This window comes from Entelurus aequoreus, linkage group LG26 (assembly GCF_033978785.1).
Source record: "Entelurus aequoreus isolate RoL-2023_Sb linkage group LG26, RoL_Eaeq_v1.1, whole genome shotgun sequence".
Classification (NCBI taxonomy): domain Eukaryota; kingdom Metazoa; phylum Chordata; class Actinopteri; order Syngnathiformes; family Syngnathidae; genus Entelurus; species Entelurus aequoreus.
The window spans coordinates 12,384,530-12,404,266 of record NC_084756.1 but is presented as its reverse complement, the minus strand read 5'-3'; the positions used below and the strand labels follow the sequence as shown (position 1 = coordinate 12,404,266).

The following is a 19,737-nucleotide window of genomic DNA, read 5'->3' as shown; positions in this document are numbered from 1 at the left end:
ATGCTCCAAATAGATTAAATAAAAATCCACCAAGCTCTTTATGCAAGGATTAGCTCGCTGGAGAGCTGCAGCTACAAAGCAGAAACAGATCCTGACATTGTTGGTGTGGACATGGCCAAAATTGCTTTCGCCATGCCAGGGTTCGCTCTGTGAAATCTAAAATTATGTTAACCTGTGTTTTGGAACCACCATGCGTGTGTTTCTATATTGTACGATTGCACACTCTCAGTAATGTATTTCTTACACTGTGTGCACACTATCCGTCATGCTTACACATTACCATGACAACGAGTGCTGTGCCGAGGAGAGTTTGCCCAGCAATTGTGTGTGTGTGTGTGTGTGTGTGTGTGTGTGGGTGTGTGTGCTTTCATTTGATTTCACTGAGCAGCGACTCACAATTTTACCATATTATTGACCTGAGGCTGTCCTCTATTTACTTCAAACATTAAACCCACGATTGGCGTTGTGTTTATTTTTACTATAAGTCATCATTATGATGATGTTTTGGTGTGGCATCAAAACAGTGCCAACCTCCTCGCATGTGGAAACACGGACATTGCCCACTAAGTGAGGGAGTCAACATTATGTTTATACGTTATTGTTCGCTTTTAGCTGTCAAATTTGCATTACGCAGCTAGAATGTGTCATCATCATGCATCATCACGACATGACGATGCGTATGCGATGAGGTAGTGCATCTCAAATATTTTGCCACGTCCCCCGTAAGAGGAAGTGAACATTGTGACCACCCCTGACGCTCAGCCGCGAGTAAAAAGTAGTCTAAAAGTAGTCTAATTTTTCTATAACATTTTTACAAGTACACCTCTGCAAAACAGTGTATGGTTATTTACATTAAAGAAAACAAACAAAAAAAGGAATATGACAAATTTACAACAAACAATAACTAGTGATGTGTATTGTGGTGGAGGGTCCGAATCTTAAACAGCAACAAAAGTGAATTTAGTACAAAAGTTGTATTTACCCATAATCAAATAGTACAAGGTTGGATTGAATTGTCATACAAACAGACAACATCCTCCGGAGACGTTGGATGAATTGAAAATCATGCGAATCATACATAGACTTGGTCTACTTGGCCATTTATGTGTTTCCCTCGTGTGTCAAGGTCCAGTTGTTTTGGACCTGTTTGTTCTGCAACATCCTTGAATCCCTTAGTCATAATAAACAATCAAAACATTTTGTACAATGGTCAGGCCAACCATGTATTCAATTCTCACCCACATATGCTCCTTCAATGGCACAGGATAGAAAAAAGAGAAACGAACAGACATTCTTAATGCTTTTCGACATCGCTCTCTTTTCGGACTTTGACAAAAACAAAATATGGTACAAAAGGTCAGAAATACCACGACAGTATTTCTGGTCTTGTCATCCTCGTCCCGGACAGAAGGGCGACACGACAGTGCGGCTGGATCAAAAGAGACTTCGGAGACGCTGTACTGAACCAAAAGTTGCTTAATTACAAGCGAGTGTCATTATACAAGACTGCAGTACCTGGAGGAGGTGAAGTCAAAAAAATTAGACACTCCTAATTTGGAGGAGCCGAAACACAGTTTTACTTCTTGACTCCTTCTTTCTCTGTCTGGGTGTGTGTTAATTCAGGACAGTACAACCTGACCGTGTAAGGAGATGTTCGTGTGTAAGTGACTGAGAAGACAACAAATTGTAGGTTGACGTTTAAAATAAACATTACATAAGATTAGATTAGATTAGATTACATTCAAATGTATTGTCATTGCAGAGCACAAGTACAGTACAGTACAGCAAAAATAAGTTTGGCATCCAACCAGAGTGCAAATAAACTTTTAAGTGCAACAGTGATATACAATGTAATATACAGTGAATATACAATGTACAGGTGATTATGTAGGGTATGTCTACATGAATATGAGTGAACTGAGTGGTAGACAAAACTTAAACAGGCATAATTAGTGAGAATAGTAAGAATAGGTATAGCTATAGTATATAGTATATACAGTTAAGCAGGTATGCTCAGACGAATGTGGTATAGTATAAGTACATGGATCAGAGTATATGCAGCAATATGTACATGCTATCATACGGCTATAGGGTTACATGCAAATGTATAAATAGGTATATCACGGATTATTGCAAGTATGGAGTCTCTTCTCCAGGATAGAGCTATCACTTTTGCATTCCAAAGTCTGAATGTATTGCCTCTTCTCGTGAGAGAGCTAATTCCAGTCCACATGCGAATGTCCAACTGAGGCTCCTTAATTTATTATGGGCTCAACCATTATTTACTTAAACCCAGTGGTTCGCTTTCTCCAAGTTGAATATAAACATTCACCATGTGTAGAACGTAATATGAGTTAATTAATTAACTTCACTAGTAACTTACATTTTCAGTCTGTAAAAAAAAAATACATTTGTCAGAAATTCAAATTTTTGTATTCATATTTAAACATTTTTTGTCCGACTTGAACCATTTGATACTGAAAAATTAAATTAAATAAACTCATTAAATAGCTAAATAAGGCAATTCCTGAAAAAATTGCGTGTGAATGCTCCAATGCTGAAGTTGAACTGAAATGCTGACAGAATGTAGTATGAATGTAAGAATAATTTGAATGATGAAGATTTTGAATTTCCAGGAAAACCAGAATTTGGTTTGGAGCTTGGGAACTTGTTATTTTGAGTTTCCAGGATAAGGGGAATGTGTTAATATTTGAATGGTTTGAATAGGTTGAAAAATGTGGGAATTGTGCAACTTGGAAAAATGTCCCATTCATTTCAATGAATCTGAAAATCTGGGAATTTTGGGAAAAGCGGGATTTTTAGGAAAATGATTAGGAGCATCAATGTCCTAAATGAGCTGAATTGGTTGGTGTTGGAATTGCTTAAATCAGGCAAGAAATGTTGAAGTAGTAAATAGTATTAGGACATTTCCTGAAAATCTGGATTTTTTTTTTAATGGTAAAAAACTTGAATGGTCCTAATAAGTTAAAATGGTTGGTGTTGGAATTTTTTAAATTGGTCAAGAAATGTTGAAGTAGTAACATGTTGAATTGAGAAATGGTATTACGGAATTCCTGGAATTTCGGAAAAACCGGGAATTTTTCCAGTTAAAAAAACAACTTTGTTTTTTGTCCTAATTAAGAAGAATGTTTTGACGGTGGAACAGTTGAAGTGGATTTAAAAATGTGGGACTAGTAGTCGCCAGAAAAAAGGGTAAGAATAGGGCTTTGGAAAAACAGGAATTCTGGAAAATCCTGGAATGTTTTTAAATTTAAAAAATGGGTAGTTTGGATTTTCAGAATGTGTTGAAGGTGGAATGGTGTGACAGGTTGAAAAATGTGGAAATGGTGGAAGTTTGAAAAATGGCCAATTCATTTTGAATGGGGAAAAATGTCCCGGAAAACCTGGAACTTTGGGAAATCTGGGAATTTTTGGAATTTTTCAAGGGAAAGCTTGCGATTCCCGAATGGGCTGAACAGTTTTTAAGTTGGAACGGTTTGAATCGGATGAAAAATGCGGAAAGTAGGGCGCGACAAAATCTGGAGAAGAAGAAGAAGTTTAATAAATAGAGGGATTTTGGTGTAGAAAACCATATGTGTGAATGCTTTGGAGCATTCACACAATAATAATTTCAAATTGATCAGTAACATTAACTCTGCATCACCCCCAAACCACAAAGCTAGACAGCAAGTATTGGAATGGGGAGAAGAAAGCCGGTGTAGCTGATACGGAACAGGACCATAAACAAGGCTTATGTTGGGAAACACTGCTGTCAGGGAAAATATGTTTTATTACCAGTGCACATTTTGTATCAAGAAGGGCAATTTTGTACAGCTTTTTTATTTTACGCGGGCGGTAAGACAGCAACTGTCAATGCTCTCTATTTAAATGGTTTCCTGACAGAGGGCATGTTCTACTAGTTGAAACAAGGACAATCATTGATACATGCTGTGCTAAGAAACCCAATAAAGGTGCCTTCCTTTAACAGTACCTCTGGCTTCTTTATCAGAAACGAGCATCTTGTTGTTGTTGTTGTTTTTACGTTAGGCAATTTCATGAGGTTCAAATCTTTTTAAACGTGAGTCATTACTTTCTCACATAAAGGCTCAGCCTCCAGCTGTAGGAAAGATTAGAATTCAGCAAGCCTTTGCGCGGCACTGTGGAAACTCAAACATCGCACGGGAAAAATGTCATTTTTAATGTTTTACTGAGTCAGTTGACATGATACTTTTTGTCTTGTGTTTCTTACATTTCGATTTATATTTAACAGAAGCTTATAAAATCTGGTTTTTCGAAGGGTACACCCTACCTCGGTTAAAACACTGGCGATGTGAATGATATGTTTCTCTTTAACACTGGATTGTAATTATAGTAGCTAGGAATGTAATAGTAAGCCATATTCACAATGGAATGACCTTTATTGTCATTGTTCTACAAACAACGAAATTAGTGGTGCAATTCCAAAAAGGTTCCCAAAAATATAAACAGAAGAACAGGACATAACTCATAAATCACAGTCCCAAATTCGTACTTTGTAGTCAAGTCATTTACAAAAAGGTAGGTAGGCTATGGCTAATAAGAGTTAACTCCGAAGCTCTAAATAACGCACAGCTTATACAAAACCGAAAACCAGTGAATGGTAAATAAAAACAGAATACAATGATTTGCAAATCGTTTTTCAACCTATATTCAATTGAATAGACTGCAAAGACAAGATATTTAATGTTCGAACTGGAAAAGGTTGTTATTTTTTGCAAATATTAGCTCATTTGGAATTTGATGCCTGCAACATGTTTCAAAAAAGCTGGCACAAGTGGCAAGAAAGACGGAAAAAGTTGGGGAATGCTCTTCAAACACTTATTTGGAACATCCCACAGGTGAACAGGCTAATTGGGAAAAGGTGGGTGCCATCATTGGGTATAAAAGCAGCTTCCATGAAATGCTCAGTCATTCACAAACAAGGATGGGGTGAGGGTCACCACTTTGTCGACAAATGCAGGAGCAAATTGTTTAAGAACAACATTTCCCAACCAGCTATTGCAAGGAATTTAGGGATTTCACCATCTACGGTCCGTAATATCATCAAAAGGTTCAGAGAATCAGGATAAATCACTGCACATAAGCAGCAAGGCTGAAAACCAACATTGAATGCCCGTGACCGTCGATCCCTCAGGCGGTACTGCATCAAAAACCGACATCTGCGTGTAAAGGATATCACCACATGGGTTCAGGAACACTTCAGAAAACCACTGTCAGTAACTACAGTTTGTCGCTACATCTGTAATTGCAAGTTAAAACTTGCGCTTACATGTACCATTAATGCTGAAAGGTACATACAGGTTTTGGAGCAACGTTATCATGGACGCCCCTGCTTATTTCAGCAAGACAATGCCAAGCCACGTGTTACAACAGCATGGCTTCATACTCATAGAGTACTAGACTGGCCTGCCTGTAGTCCAGACCTGTCTCCCATTGAAAATGTGTGGCACATTATAAAGCCTAAAATACCACGATTGAGACCCCGGACTGTTGAACAACTTAAGCTGTACATCAAGCGAGAATGGGAAAAAATTCCACCTGAAAAGTTTCAAAAATGTGTCTCCTCAGTTCCCAAACGCTTACTGAGTGTTGTTAAAAGGAAAGGCCATGTAACACAGTGGTAAAAATGCCAGTGTGACAACTTTTTTTGCAACGTGTTGCTGCCATTAAATTCCAAGTTAATGATTATTTGCATAAAAAAATTTAGTTTCTCAGCTCAAACATGAAATATCTTGTCTTTGCAGTCTATTCAATTGAATATAAGTTAAAAAGGATTTGCAAATCATTCTATTCTGTTTTTATTTACTGTTTACACAACGTGCCAAATTTATTGGTTTTGGGTTTTGTACATTATTGCATAATAAGTGTCCTTAATTAAACAATATTGCCTGCTAAAACAGCACATCTGTCAATAAAACCAAGCATCAAATAAATATAGTTGCATATTAATAACACATACCAGGGGACAAGCAGTAGAAAATGGATGGATGGATGGAAGTCTCAGAGGCAGAAGCGTCGACATGGGCTCAATTTAATTAACAACTGTGGCCACATATTATTGCTTCATTTCAGCTTAAAGACAGTATAAATCCTTTCCAGAAAGTTAATGATTAATACGTTTGTGTTTCCCATAGCGAAAGTGCCATTAGTACAAAGACGACTAGCATTGGACGACAAAAGTATACACTACCGTTCAAAAGTTTGGGGTCACATTGAAATGTCCTTATTTTTGAAGGAAAAGCACTGTACTTTTCAATGAAGATAACTTTAAACTAGTCTTAACTTGAAAGAAATCCACTCTATACATTGCTAATGTGGTAAATGACTATTCTAGCTGCAAATGTCTGGTTTTTGGTGCAATATCTACATAGGTGTATAGAGGCCCATTTCCAGCAACTATCACTCCAGTGTTCTAATGGTACAATGTGTTTGCTCATTGGCTCAGAAGGCTAATTGATGATTAGAAAACCCTTGTGCAATCATGTTCACACATCTGAAAACACTTTAGCTCGTTACAGAAGCTACAAAACTGACCTTCCTTTGAGCAGGTTGAGTTTCTGGAGCATCACATTTGTGGGGTCAATTAAACGCTCAAAATGGCCAGAAAAAGAGAACTTTCATCTGAAACTCGACAGTCTATTCTTGTTCTTAGAAATGAAGGCTATTCCACAAAATTGTTGGGGTGACCCCAAACTTTTGAACGGTAGTGTACACGCGACAATGTGGTTGCAAATGCGTTTAATCCTGATTATTCTAAATTCACAAGCATGATTCATTTGATTTCAAAAAGTGAAATACAATTGTGATCTGTACTTCCCCTTTTTATGCTTCCCCCTTTTTGTAAATTCAAGACTTCCTGTAACTGACTGGACCTACCATCATGTCTCTGCTTTGTAACATGAAGTACACTATTCATAGTTCGAGTTTCTAGTCTTGTTCTCCATCTTTACGCAATGGCGGCACACTGCCATTGTCTTTTTAACTCGTCTTTCTTTACGTCTCTTACTGGGATGGCCGAGTGTTCCCTAATAGGAGACTTAAACAACAGAAGAGGTTTTTCAAACAATCGCTAGCCAATGGCCCCTGCATGCCACAATCTGGACTGCACTGTAGACTTAGACTTAGACAAACTTCAGTGGCCTAGTGGTTAGAGTGTCCGCCCTGAGATCGGTAGGGTGTGAGTTCAAACCCCGGCCGAGTCATACCAAAGACTATAACAATGGGACCCATTACCTCCCTGCTTGACACTCAGCATCAAGGGTTGGAATTGGGGGTTAAATCAACAAAAATGATTCCCGGGCACGGCACCGCTGCTGCCCACTGCTCCCCTCACCTCCCAGGGGCTGATCAAGGGTATGTATCAAATGCAGAGGACAAATTTCACCACACCTAGTGTGTGTGACAATCGTTGGGTCTTTAACTTTAACTTTAATGATCCACAAGGGAAATTGTTCCACACAGTAGCTCAGTTACAATGATGGAAAGTGTAAGGATGGAAAGGACAATGCAGGTACAAATAGACTAAATATAGCGATATAAAATATAACATAGGGTTAACCATAACCCTAACCCTGTACATGTATTTGTTTAATAAGTCGACGTGTAACAAGATGAGCTGTCTCTCACTGAATGCGTACCGCTCGGGAAATTGGTACACCAACAATATTGTAGTTCTCTACACTTGATCGTGCTTCAAGGAGGAGACATAATATCGTATTCTTCGGACTATAAGGCGCACTTCAAATGATTTAATTTTCCTCAAAACTCGACAGTGCGCCTTATAACCTGGTGCGCCTAATGTGCGGAATCATTTTGGTTGTGCTTAACGACCTCAAAGCTCTTTTATTTGATACATGGTGAAATGATGAGTGTGACCAGTAGATGGCAGCCGCACATAAGAGATACGTGTAGACTGCAGTATGACTCAAGTAAACAACACCAACATTTTATATGTTCCATTAAATATATAGAACATTACACAAAAATATATCAAAATGTTTTAGTACGACTTTGGTGAGCTATAAAGCAGGGGTCCCCAAACTTTTTGACTCCAGGCCGCGTTGGGGTAAAATAATCTGGCTGGGGGCCGCACTATATATATATATATATATATATATATATATATATATATATATATATATATATATATATATATATATATATATATATATATATATATATATATATATATATATATATATATATATATATGTAAATGTGCGTGTGTGTATGTATGTATATGTGTATATATGTGTGTGTATATATGTATATGTCTACGTATATGTATATGTCCATGTATATATATATGTATATGTGTATATATATATATATATATATATATATATATATATATATATATATATATATATATATATATATATATATATATATATATATATATATATATATATATATATATATATATATATATATATATATATATATATATATATATAATGTGTATATGTGTATGTATGTGTATATATGTATATATGTGTATGTATGTACATGTGTCTATATGTATATATGTGTATATATGTACATGTGTCTATATGTGTGTGTATATACACTACCGTTCAAAAGTTTGGGGTCACATTGAAATGTCCTTATTTTTGAAGGAAAAGCACTGTACTTTTCAATGAAGATAACTTGAAACTAGTCTTAACTTTAAAGAAATACACTCTATACATTGTTAATGTGGTAAATGACTATTCTAGCTGCAAATGTGTGGTTTTTGGTGAAATATATCTACATAGGTGTATAGAAGCCCATTTCCAGCAACTATCACTCCAGTGTTCTAATGGTACAGTGTGTTTGCTCATTGGCTCAGAAGGCTAATTGATGATTAGAAAACCCTTGTGCAATCATGTTCACACATCTGAAAACAGTTTAGCTCGTTACAGAAGCTACAAAACTGACCTTCCTTTGAGCAGATTGAGTTTCTGGAGCATCACATTTGTGGGGTCAATTAAACGCTCAAAATGGCCAGAAAAAGAGAACTTTCATCTAAAACTCGACAGTCTATTCTTGTTCTTAGAAATGAAGGCTATTCCACAAAATTGTTTGGGTGACCCCAAACTTTTGAACGGTAGTGTATATATATATATATATATATATATATATATATATATATATATATATATATATATATATATATATATATATATATATATATATATATATATATATATATATATATATATATATATAGGGACAGCGTGGCGAAGTTGGTAGAGTGGCCGTGCCAGCAATCGGAGGGTTGCTGGTTACTGGGGTTCAATCCCCGCCTTCTGCCATCCTAGTCACGTCCGTTGTGTCCTTGGGCAAGACACTTCACCCTTGCTCCTGATGGGTGCTGGTTAGCGCCTTGCATGGCAGCTCCCGCCATCAGTGTGTGAATGTGTGTGTGAATGGGTGAATGTGGAAATACTGTCAAAGCGCTTTGAGTACCTTGAAGGTAGAAAAGCGCTATACAAGTATAACCCATTTATCATTATTTATTTATATATATATATATATATATATATATATATATATATATATATATATATATATATATATATATATATATATATATATATATATATATATATATATATATATATATTCCTTGCACACTAATTGACTTAAAGAGCGCACTTGCTGCATGTCACGTTATCGATGGTAAAATGCATTTTTAGACAATATGATTTGCCTGAGTGGCTAGGAGACGGTAGAAAATGGACTAGTAAGGACAAATAAAAAAAATAATAATACAAAAAAACAAAAAAACAAAATATTTTATTTTATTTTTAACTTGGGACTTCCCGCGGGCCGGATTTTGGCCGCTGGGGGGCCGTATCCGGCCTGCGGGCCGTAGTTTGGGGACCCCTGTTATAAAGCCACACCGCTTGATGGATTATACTGTACTTCAACATAGGACTATTATTATGGTGTGTGTATAAGGTAAGACATATTATCTGGCGTTTTGTTTTGCAATATTATGCAAAATCAACTTTTCTTACCTTCTGGTACCTGCTGATCTGTATTTGTGATCTGCATAAGTCCTGAAAATGTGCGTATGTTCGCCTTTCTATTCCGTGCCAACACCGTAGTCTTTTTCACTATCTTCTTATTATGGGACATTCATCATCCGCTGATAAAAAATAGACCATTCATCGGCAGTGTGCCCTATGGTCCGGAAAATACGGTATGTGCCATACCAGAAAATTCAATTAAGATGACATGTACCATTCAACATATATTACTAGCTAATACCATTCATGTTACACATTTGTGTGACAGCTTTGCAAGGTGTTTTGTTGTATTTATAATTGTATATGTTGACAAAGTGATGGGTGTTGATGAATAAACTCAAATAAATGTTGCTGCATTGTACAACAAAAATGATTAAACTAACGTACTTTTAATGTTTGTGTGCTCTATGCCAGATGCAAATCTACATGTACAATTCCGACGACTTTGACAGCCTCAGTGCATCACTCAAGGAGAAGAGAATCATCGCAGCCATGGCGGTTTTCTTCCAGGTGAGTATTCTTTGTACACCGGTACCTCGGTTTACGAGTGCCCCAGCTTACGAGTATTTGGGATACAAACTCTCTCTTGGCAAATTATGTTTTAGTTAATGAGCAAACATTTGGGTAACAAGCCTCCCCACCACTAGTTGGCATAGCGGATGTCACTGTGAACCATGTGAGATCCCAACGAAACCTGTATGTACCTTTCAGCTTTAATGGTGCCTTCACAGAAGTGTAACTTGCCCATGTCTTGGGCACTAATACACCCCCATACCATCACAGATGCTGGCTTTTCAACTTTGCGCCTAGAACAGTCCGGATGGTTCTTTTCCTCTTTGTTCCGGAGGACACGACGTCCACAGTTTCCAAAAAAAATTTGAAATGTGGACTCGTCAGAACACAGAACACTTTTCCACTTTGCATCAGTCCATCTTAGATGAGCTTGGGCCCAGCGAAACCGGCGGCGTTTCTGGGTGTTGTTGATAAATGACTTTCGCTTTGCATAGCAGAGTTTTAACTTACACTTACAGATGTAGCGACGAACTGTAGTTACTGACAGTGGTTTTCTGAAGTGTTCCTGAGCCCATGTGGTGATATCCTTTACACACCGATGCCCATCTCACCCTCTTTCATCATTGTCTTCCCCACAATCATCCAGTTACCAGTCAGTTTTTTGATGCTGGGAGGGATCAAAGTTCTTGGGCGTTGCATGCAGTGATTTCTCCAGATCCTCTAAACCTTTTGATGATATTACGGGCCGTAGATGGTGAAATCCCAAAATTCCTTGCAATAGCTCGTTGAGAAATGTTTTTCCTAAACTGTTCGACAATTTGCTCACGCATTTGTTCACAAATAGGTGACCCTCGCCCCATCCGTGTTTGTGAATGAGTGAGCATTTCATGGAAGCTGCTTTTATACCCAATCATGGCACCCACCTGTTCCCAATTAGCCTGTTCACCTGTGGGATGTTCCAAATACGTGTTAGATGAGCAATCCTCAACTTTCTCAGTCTGTTTTGCCACTCGTGCCAGCTTTTTCGAAACATGTTGCAGGCATCAAATTCCAAATGAGCTAATATTTGCAAAAAATCAAGAAAGTTTTCCAGTTTGAACGTTAAATATCTTGTCTTTGCAGTCTATTCAATTGAATATAAGTTGAAAAGATTATACAATCATTGTATTCTGTTTTTATTGACCTGTTACACAACGTGCCAGCTTCACTGGTTTTGGGGTTTGTACCACTCTTCCATACACCAACAACATGATCTGAATATATTGCCTTAACTTTAACCAATTATATACCCATAACAGATCACCAATAACTTTTTTTAAACTAAGTACTAAGGTTTTGTTTAAAGAGGGACTCTTGAAGAAAAGTCTTGGATGGATGATATGGAGAAGGAAAAACTAGGTTGATAACAAAAAGATGATATAAAAGTGGTGGAAGGACAGAAATATGAGGATGTTAGACATAGTCACCACAATGGACTTTATTTTTTTATATAAACCAGTCGCTTTAGAGAGACATAGAGAAAGGGAAATTGAGCTGTTGGGACGAATTGAGAGCGAGAGAGGATTTGTGATGTGAGGCCCCACAGCTGAGGATCTCAGGGGACTAGCCTTTGGGTTTTCAGAGATAAACATTAATAATGAAACACTAATTCCCACTGTCCTCCTTTCTTTTTCCTCCTCACTTTCTCAAACTCTGTTATTTTCTCTGTTTGCACCAGACTGACTTTTTATTTCTTGTCATGTTATTTATTTCCTTACAAATGCCCGCCTTCTTGGCTGAAAACACGTCTTTGTTGCAGTGTGAGCACACAATAGATGTCTTTGTAGGTGGGGACAAGTTAAAGACTTTCAAATATATATATTTTATCTGAACTTCTCCTGCGTGGATTTTTGTCCACCAACTGTTTAGTTTTTTGTGTAGCCATACAAACTAAAGCAGTTCTTTGTCCTCTGATATTTTTCAAGGCAAGACCATTCCAAAACAATAACATGTATTTTTGGTTTTGTATTTATAAAAAGGGCAAAACTAAAAGTGTTTTTAGCTCCGACAGTGTATACTAGATCATGTCTACTATTATGCATTTTAGAATAGAATAGAATGCCTTTTATTGTCACAATACACAGGTACAATGAGATTAAAAGTAACTCCAGTATCAGTGCGACAGTCTACAACAGGGGTGTCCAAAGTGCGGCCCGGGGGCCATTTGCGGCCCGCAGGTAATTTTTTAACGGCCCCACGGCACATTCTAAAAATACGATGAAAAAAAAAAAAACACATAAAAAGTGGTATAAAAGAGCAAACAGGTGAAATGTAACAAGAAAATGTTGCGTTATTTACTCTAATAACACAAAGCTGCTATGCAGGCTGTTTCTTTCTTTAAAAAATAATAATCAATCAAAATTAAAGGCCTACTGAAATGAAATGTGTTTATTTAAACGGGGATAGCAGATCCATTCTATGTGTCATACTTGAACATTTCGCATTATTGCCATATTTTTGCTGAAAGGATTTAGTAGAGAACAACGACGATAAAGATCGCAACTTTTGGTATCTGATAAAAAAAAAAAGCCTTGCCACTACCGGAAGTAACGTGACATAGTCAGTTGAAAGGCTCCTCACATGTTCCTATTGTTTTCAATGCAGCTAGAGCAATTCGGACCGAGAAAGCAACGATTACCCCATTAATTTGAGCGAGGATGAAAGATTCGTGGACAAGGAACGTTAGAGTGAAGGACTAGAATGCAGTGCAAGACATATCTTTTTTCGCTCTGACCGTAACTTAGGTACAAGCTGGCTCATTGGATTCCAAACTCTCTCCTTTTTCTATTGTGGATCATGGATTTGTATTTTAAACCACCTGGGATACTATATCCTCTTGAAAATGAGAGTTGAGAACGCAAAATGGACATTCACAGTGACTTTTATCTCCACGACAATACATCGACGAAACACTTTATCTACGGAGCTAACGTGATAGCATCGTGCTTAACTGCATATAGAAACAAAATAAATAAATCCCTGACTGGAAGGATAGACAGAAGATCAACAATACTACTAAACCATGGACATGTAACTACACGGTTAATGCTTTCCAGCCTGGCGAAGCTTAACAATGCTGTTGCTAACGACGCCATTGAAGCTAACTTAGCAACCGGACCTCACAGAGCTATGCTAAAAACATTAGCTATCCACCTACGCCAGCCAGCCCTCATCTGCTCATCAACACCCGTGCTCACCTGCGTTCCAGCGATCGACGGTGCGACAAACCGATCACAGATGCGGTCGGCGAGACGGAGGAAGTTAAGGTGAGTTCGCCGGCTAGCGCATCTGCTATCCATCTCTGTCCTCCTGGCTGTGTTGCTGTAGTCTGTAACTAATACACCGATCCCACCTACAACTTTCTTCTTTGCAGTCTCCATTGTTCATTAAACAAGTTGCAAAAGATTCACCAACACAGATGTCCAGAATACTGTGGAATTTTGAAATGAAAACAGAGCTTTTTTGTATTGTATTCAATGGGGTACCAATACTTCTATCAACCGTTTACGTCACGCGCATACGTCATCATATCTAGACGTTTTCAACCGGAAGTGTGGCAGGAAATTTAAAATTGCACTTTATAAGTTAACCCGTCCGTATTGGCATGTGTTGCAATGTTAAGATTTCATCATTGATATATAAACTATCAGACTGCGTGGTCGGTAGTAGTGGCTTTCAGTAGGCCTTTAATGTCATTATGAATTATTGACCTATTCAAGGCTCCATTTACTTCACATTAAATATTCCACTTTCAGATATTTTGGGGGGAAAGTGTTGCATATTTTTTGGTTGCCATTTAAAAAACAAAGTTTTTTAAAGAAGGGCCTAAAACGAACAAACAAAAAACAAAAACAAAAACAACAATATAACTTATAATTGAAGGATAGATCTGAAGTTGATCTTGAGACTATTGTGGTAAAAGTTAAAAAAAATGTTGGATTTATTTTTTTAAACTTTACTGAGCAGTACACTATTGGATCCCCAATAATTGTAGTTTTTTTTTTTTTTTTTTAATTGTCATTGCTCAAAAAAATAATGAATTAAAATCAATGTTGTTATGAGATATTGACCTTTTTAAGACTCCAATTATTATATAATCTCAAATATTCCACTTTCCGCCACAGAATGCACCGCCCGACGGGAGCGCCACACCAACCAAAGCCCACACTCAAACCCTCCACGTGCAAGACCGAATCCACCCAAAAAAAGTCACTTAACAAGAAGCCAAAAAGTGCAAAAACAATAATGCTCGCGAGTCGCGTTTGAGGAGCCGCGAACGACCGCAGGGACACAACATTAGGTACACCTGCAGACTGCAGCACGGATTTAATATTTCATTCATTCAGAACTCTTCCAATACGAACACCACTGTTCCCGCACTTATAAGTAAATGTAAGACCATAAAAACGTTTTTTTTTATTAAATGTGCTTTTTTCTGTGCTACAGTTTGTAAGTGTAAAGTTAAAGTTAGGTTTAAGTACCAATGATTTGTCCTCTGCATTTGACCCATCCCCTTGTTCACCCCCCCGGGAGGTGAGGGGAGCAGTGGGCAGAAGCGGCGCCGTGCCTGGGAATATTTTTTGGTGATTTAACCCCCAATTCCAACCCTTGATGCTGAGTGCCAAGCAGGGAAGAATGCTGGTATGAGCTTTTAAACATAACCCGTTAACTGCTGCCAATCAAATGGTGAATAAGATACTCTTTAGGGTTCATAAGTTTGTAAATCTGACTGTGATGAAGTCAGTGCCTCACCTGACATGAACCTCACCGCACGCCACTGCGTTTAATGCATTTTTCAATTTTCATAACGTTGTAGTTTTGCGGTAACTGTATTATTTTGTTGCATTTTAAAACTGTTTCCGTATTAGTGTTGTCCCGATACCAAGATTTTGGTACCGTTAGCAGTACCAAAATGTATTTCGATACTTTTCGGTATTTTCGATACTTTTCTAAATAAAGGGGACCACAAACAATTGCAATATTGGCTTTACTTTAACAAAATATCTTACATTAAACATATGTTTATTATTGCAATTTAGTCCTTGTATAAAATAGTGAACATACTAGACAACTTGTCTTTTAGTAGTAAGTAGGCAAACAAAGGCTCATAATTAGTCTGCTGAAATATGCAGTGACATATTGTGTCATTTACCATTCTATTATTTTGTCAACATTATTAAGGACAAGCTGTAAAAATGTATTATTAATTAATCTACTTGTTCATTTACTGTTAATATCTGCTTACGTTCTCTTTCAACGTGTTCTATCTACACTTCTGTTCAAATGTAATAATCACTTATTCTTCTGTTGTTTGATACTTTACATTAGTTTTGGATGATACCACAAATTTAGTTATCAATCCGATACCAAGTAGTTACAGGATCATACATTGGTCATATTCAAAGTCCTCATGTATCCAGGGACATATTTCCTGAGTTTATAAACATAATTAAAATAAGAAAAACAATGAAAAAAGATTTTGTGATGCTAAAAAAAAATGGATGTTATTATTGTAGTATCGACTAGATATGCTCCTGTACTTGGTATCATTACAGTGAATGTTAGGTGTAGATCCCCAGGGGGTAGGAGACCGGTACTTTTTAGAGGCGTTATATTACCGAATATGACTCATTAGTATTGCGGTACTATACTAGTACTGGTATACTGTACAACCCTACTCTGTATTGTTCTTTATTTTGTGTCTTTAAGTAACAGAAAAGATTAGACATGCTTAATACTCATGTATTGGCATCGTGTTTTTCAGACCGTTTTCCGGTCGATGTTTGATTTTTTTTTTTTAAATCCAAACAGAGGAGTTAATCTTCCCACATTTAGGCACCGATTTCTCTTTGGGTTTTGTTGGTTTAGCTTCCATTGTGCTTTCCGTCTCAGCTAGGAGCAGCTTTGTTGACATCCCTTAAAGTTTGTTCAAGTGACGTAAGTTACATTAGCCGCAGCCCAGATGTTACCATTATGACAATCGAGAATGCTATTTTTATCAAGGTCGTTGTCATCCCAGGGCATTTAATTGATCGCAACTGGACTGTTTGGTTCGTCTTTAAAGACATTTAGCCTCTCATCCGAGTAGGCATCATCAGTTCATGTTCGTAGACTTAGATTGGTCAGATCTAGATCTGATCTATTGAATGCCCTGAAAAATGTACTGTGTTTTTTAATACAAAAAAAACGGTAGCTATGTTTTTTTAATGGTAACATTTTGTCATCTGAGGTGCTATTGTTTTTTGCCGTAAAACCTACGGGTGTTGTTTTTGCTCTGTATACTGTAAATGGAAAACCGATTCCGCTGTTATTTTAACCAAAATATTCAGGCGACCGAGATTACCGTAAAATCACAAGGCCTTGTGGTTAGAGTGTACGCCCTGTGATCGTTAGGTCGTGAGTTCAAACCCCGGCCGAGTCATACCAAAGACTATAAAAAAATGGGAGCCATTACCTCCCTGCTTGGCACTCAGCATCGATGGTTGGAATTGGGGGTTAAATCACCAAAATGATTCCCGGGCGCGGCCACCGCTGCTGCTCACTGCTCCCCTCACCTCCCAGGGGGTGAACAAGGGTGATGGGTCAAATGCAGAGGACAAATTTCACAACACCTAGTGTGTGTGTGACTATCATTGGTACTTTAACTTTAACTTTAACTTAAAACCAACAGTATGGTCTTTGTTTATACAGTGCATAACTGTAAATGGCAAAACAATGGCGGTAATTTGGTAAACTTGGGAAACATTGGTTAGTGCAATGCATCCTATTAATACCACTGTGGCCTTTTGTATAAATTGTAATTGAAAAGTTTGGCCTCCTTATTTGCAAAATCTTGCCATGGCTGGTTGCACCTTGGTTTTCAAAGGGCCGGGAGTTGCACACCTATGCTGTAGATGATAAGTTTGGCTATAAATCTCAAATATACAACATCAAGTGGCAAGAACCACTTCAATACGAAGTAAAGCAAAACAAATTCTGGTGCAAAAATCACCCCACATTCTTTACTGTTTGTTGGCGTTACAATATTCTTATTATTATGGGGAGACATGGGGATATAAGCACACTATATTTACTAGCTACACTTAAAAAAAGAGCAGGTGGGATAATAAATAACAATATTGCCAAAAAATTTATAATTTTGAAATTTATCAAGCTGGCACACTTTCAAACCACTAAAATCCTGCACAAAGAAAACAACCTGCTCAGCAACTTGTAACATACTCTATATCTTATGGTACAACCTGGAAACATTGTAATCTGGGGTCAAAACTAGTTTGGTTCTTTCAAGCATCACACACGTTCAGCCAGGCAACTCAGCGACTATGTTGTTGTTTTAATTGCACCATGACTGAGCATGTTACTCTACTGACCAGTGTGCGGAAAAATTGCATTGCATTAGTAACCTACTTAGTTATGTTTGACGTAAGACTCCCAAAATGCAGCACGGAACGACACAGGAAGTCCTTCATACCGACAGCCATCAGACTGTATAATGCATATGTTCCTTGTTGACTGTACTTGAATGTATAATAGACAGTATTTATATTATTCACATGTGAATAATGCTGTATAAAAGACTGTATTTATATTATTCACATGTGAATAATGCTGTATAATAGACTGTATTTATATTATTCACATGTGAATAATGCTGTATAATAGACCATATTTATATTATTCACATGTGAATAATGCTGTATAATAGACCATATTTATATTATTCACATGTGAATAATGCTGTATAATAGACTGTATTTATATCATTCACATGTGAATAATGCTGTACAATAGCCTGTATTTATATTATTCACATGTGAATAATGCTGTATAATAGACTGTATTTATATTATTCACATGTGAATAATGCTGTATAATAGACTGTATTTATATTATTCACATGTGAATAATGCTGTATAATAGATTGAATTTATTTTATTCACATGTGAATAATGCTGTATAATAGACTGTATTTATAATATTCACATGTGAATAATGCTGTATAATAGACTGTATTTATATGATTCACATGTAAAAAATACCTAAGTGTTTATTGTTTATTGTGAGCGAACTGTGGTGCTGAATTTACCCCAGGGATCAATAAAGTACTTTCAATTATATTATATTCTAATAGCACTAACACACACACACACACACACAAACACTTGGCGCAACTACTACTTCTACTACTACGGGGTAATAATGAACATTCAATAAAGTGACAATCATCAACAATAATAATCCTACAATACCTCTTCAGTGGACACAGCCATTGAGGCACATTCAAATGATTTAATACCTATGAGAGAAAACGTTCCACAGGCGCTGCCATCAACAATCTGCTTGGAGTCCACATACTACCAATGCTGAGCTTAAACATCGAATCCCTGATGTCACACTTCACTTGACAAGCACCGCCTTTTTAAAGGCACACATTCAAGCGCTCTTCTCTCATGAAACATCTCTCAACTGCATTCACCATTCATACGAAAGTTTTAAAAAAAAGTAACACATTACTTTTCCTTGTAACTATAGTAATAATAATAACAGAAAAAAAAGATAAATACAAAAAAATGATAATAATAATTGCATCTATCTGGAGTGCCGTGGCTCGGTGCCGTGCCAGCAACCAAAGGGTTCCATGTTCGATCCCCGCTTTCGCCGTCCTAGTCGCTGCTGTTGTGTATTTGGGCAAGACACTTTACCCACCTGCTCCCAGTGCCACCCACACTGGTCTAAATGTAGCTTAAAGATGTAGATAATGGGTTTCACTATGTATAGTGGTTTGAGTCTCTAGAGAAAAGCGCTATATCTTTATAATTCACTTCACCTCACTATTAAAGAGTAATTCCATTAGTAGTTCCATTAAGTTTTGGGGAAAGTAACTGTAATTACTTTTTTTTTAAGTAGTTTTCCTAAAAGCCAATGACAGTGGTCCTTTGGAGTGCAGTATTTGGCATCTTTATCTGTGAACAAGTTAAAACCTTCCTTGCTTCATGGCTTTTCAGAATAGAACTTTGGGTAACACTTTAGTATGGGGAACATATTCACCATTGATTAGTTGCTTATTAACATGCAAATTAGTAACATATTGGCTCTTAATTAGTCATTATTAAGTACTTATTAATGCCTT

General features: G+C 37.1%; 1 protein-coding gene across 1 annotated transcript in view; it reads left to right on the top strand.

The window, feature by feature from the left end:
* Window positions 1-19,737, top strand: part of LOC133643376 (receptor-type tyrosine-protein phosphatase gamma-like) — a 705,805-nt gene that overhangs the window by 504,976 nt on the left and 181,092 nt on the right. The window contains exon 6 of the mRNA XM_062037895.1: window positions 10,470-10,565. Within this exon, the coding sequence (XP_061893879.1) occupies window positions 10,470-10,565 (96 nt within the window). The remainder of the gene's footprint in view (window positions 1-10,469; window positions 10,566-19,737) is intronic.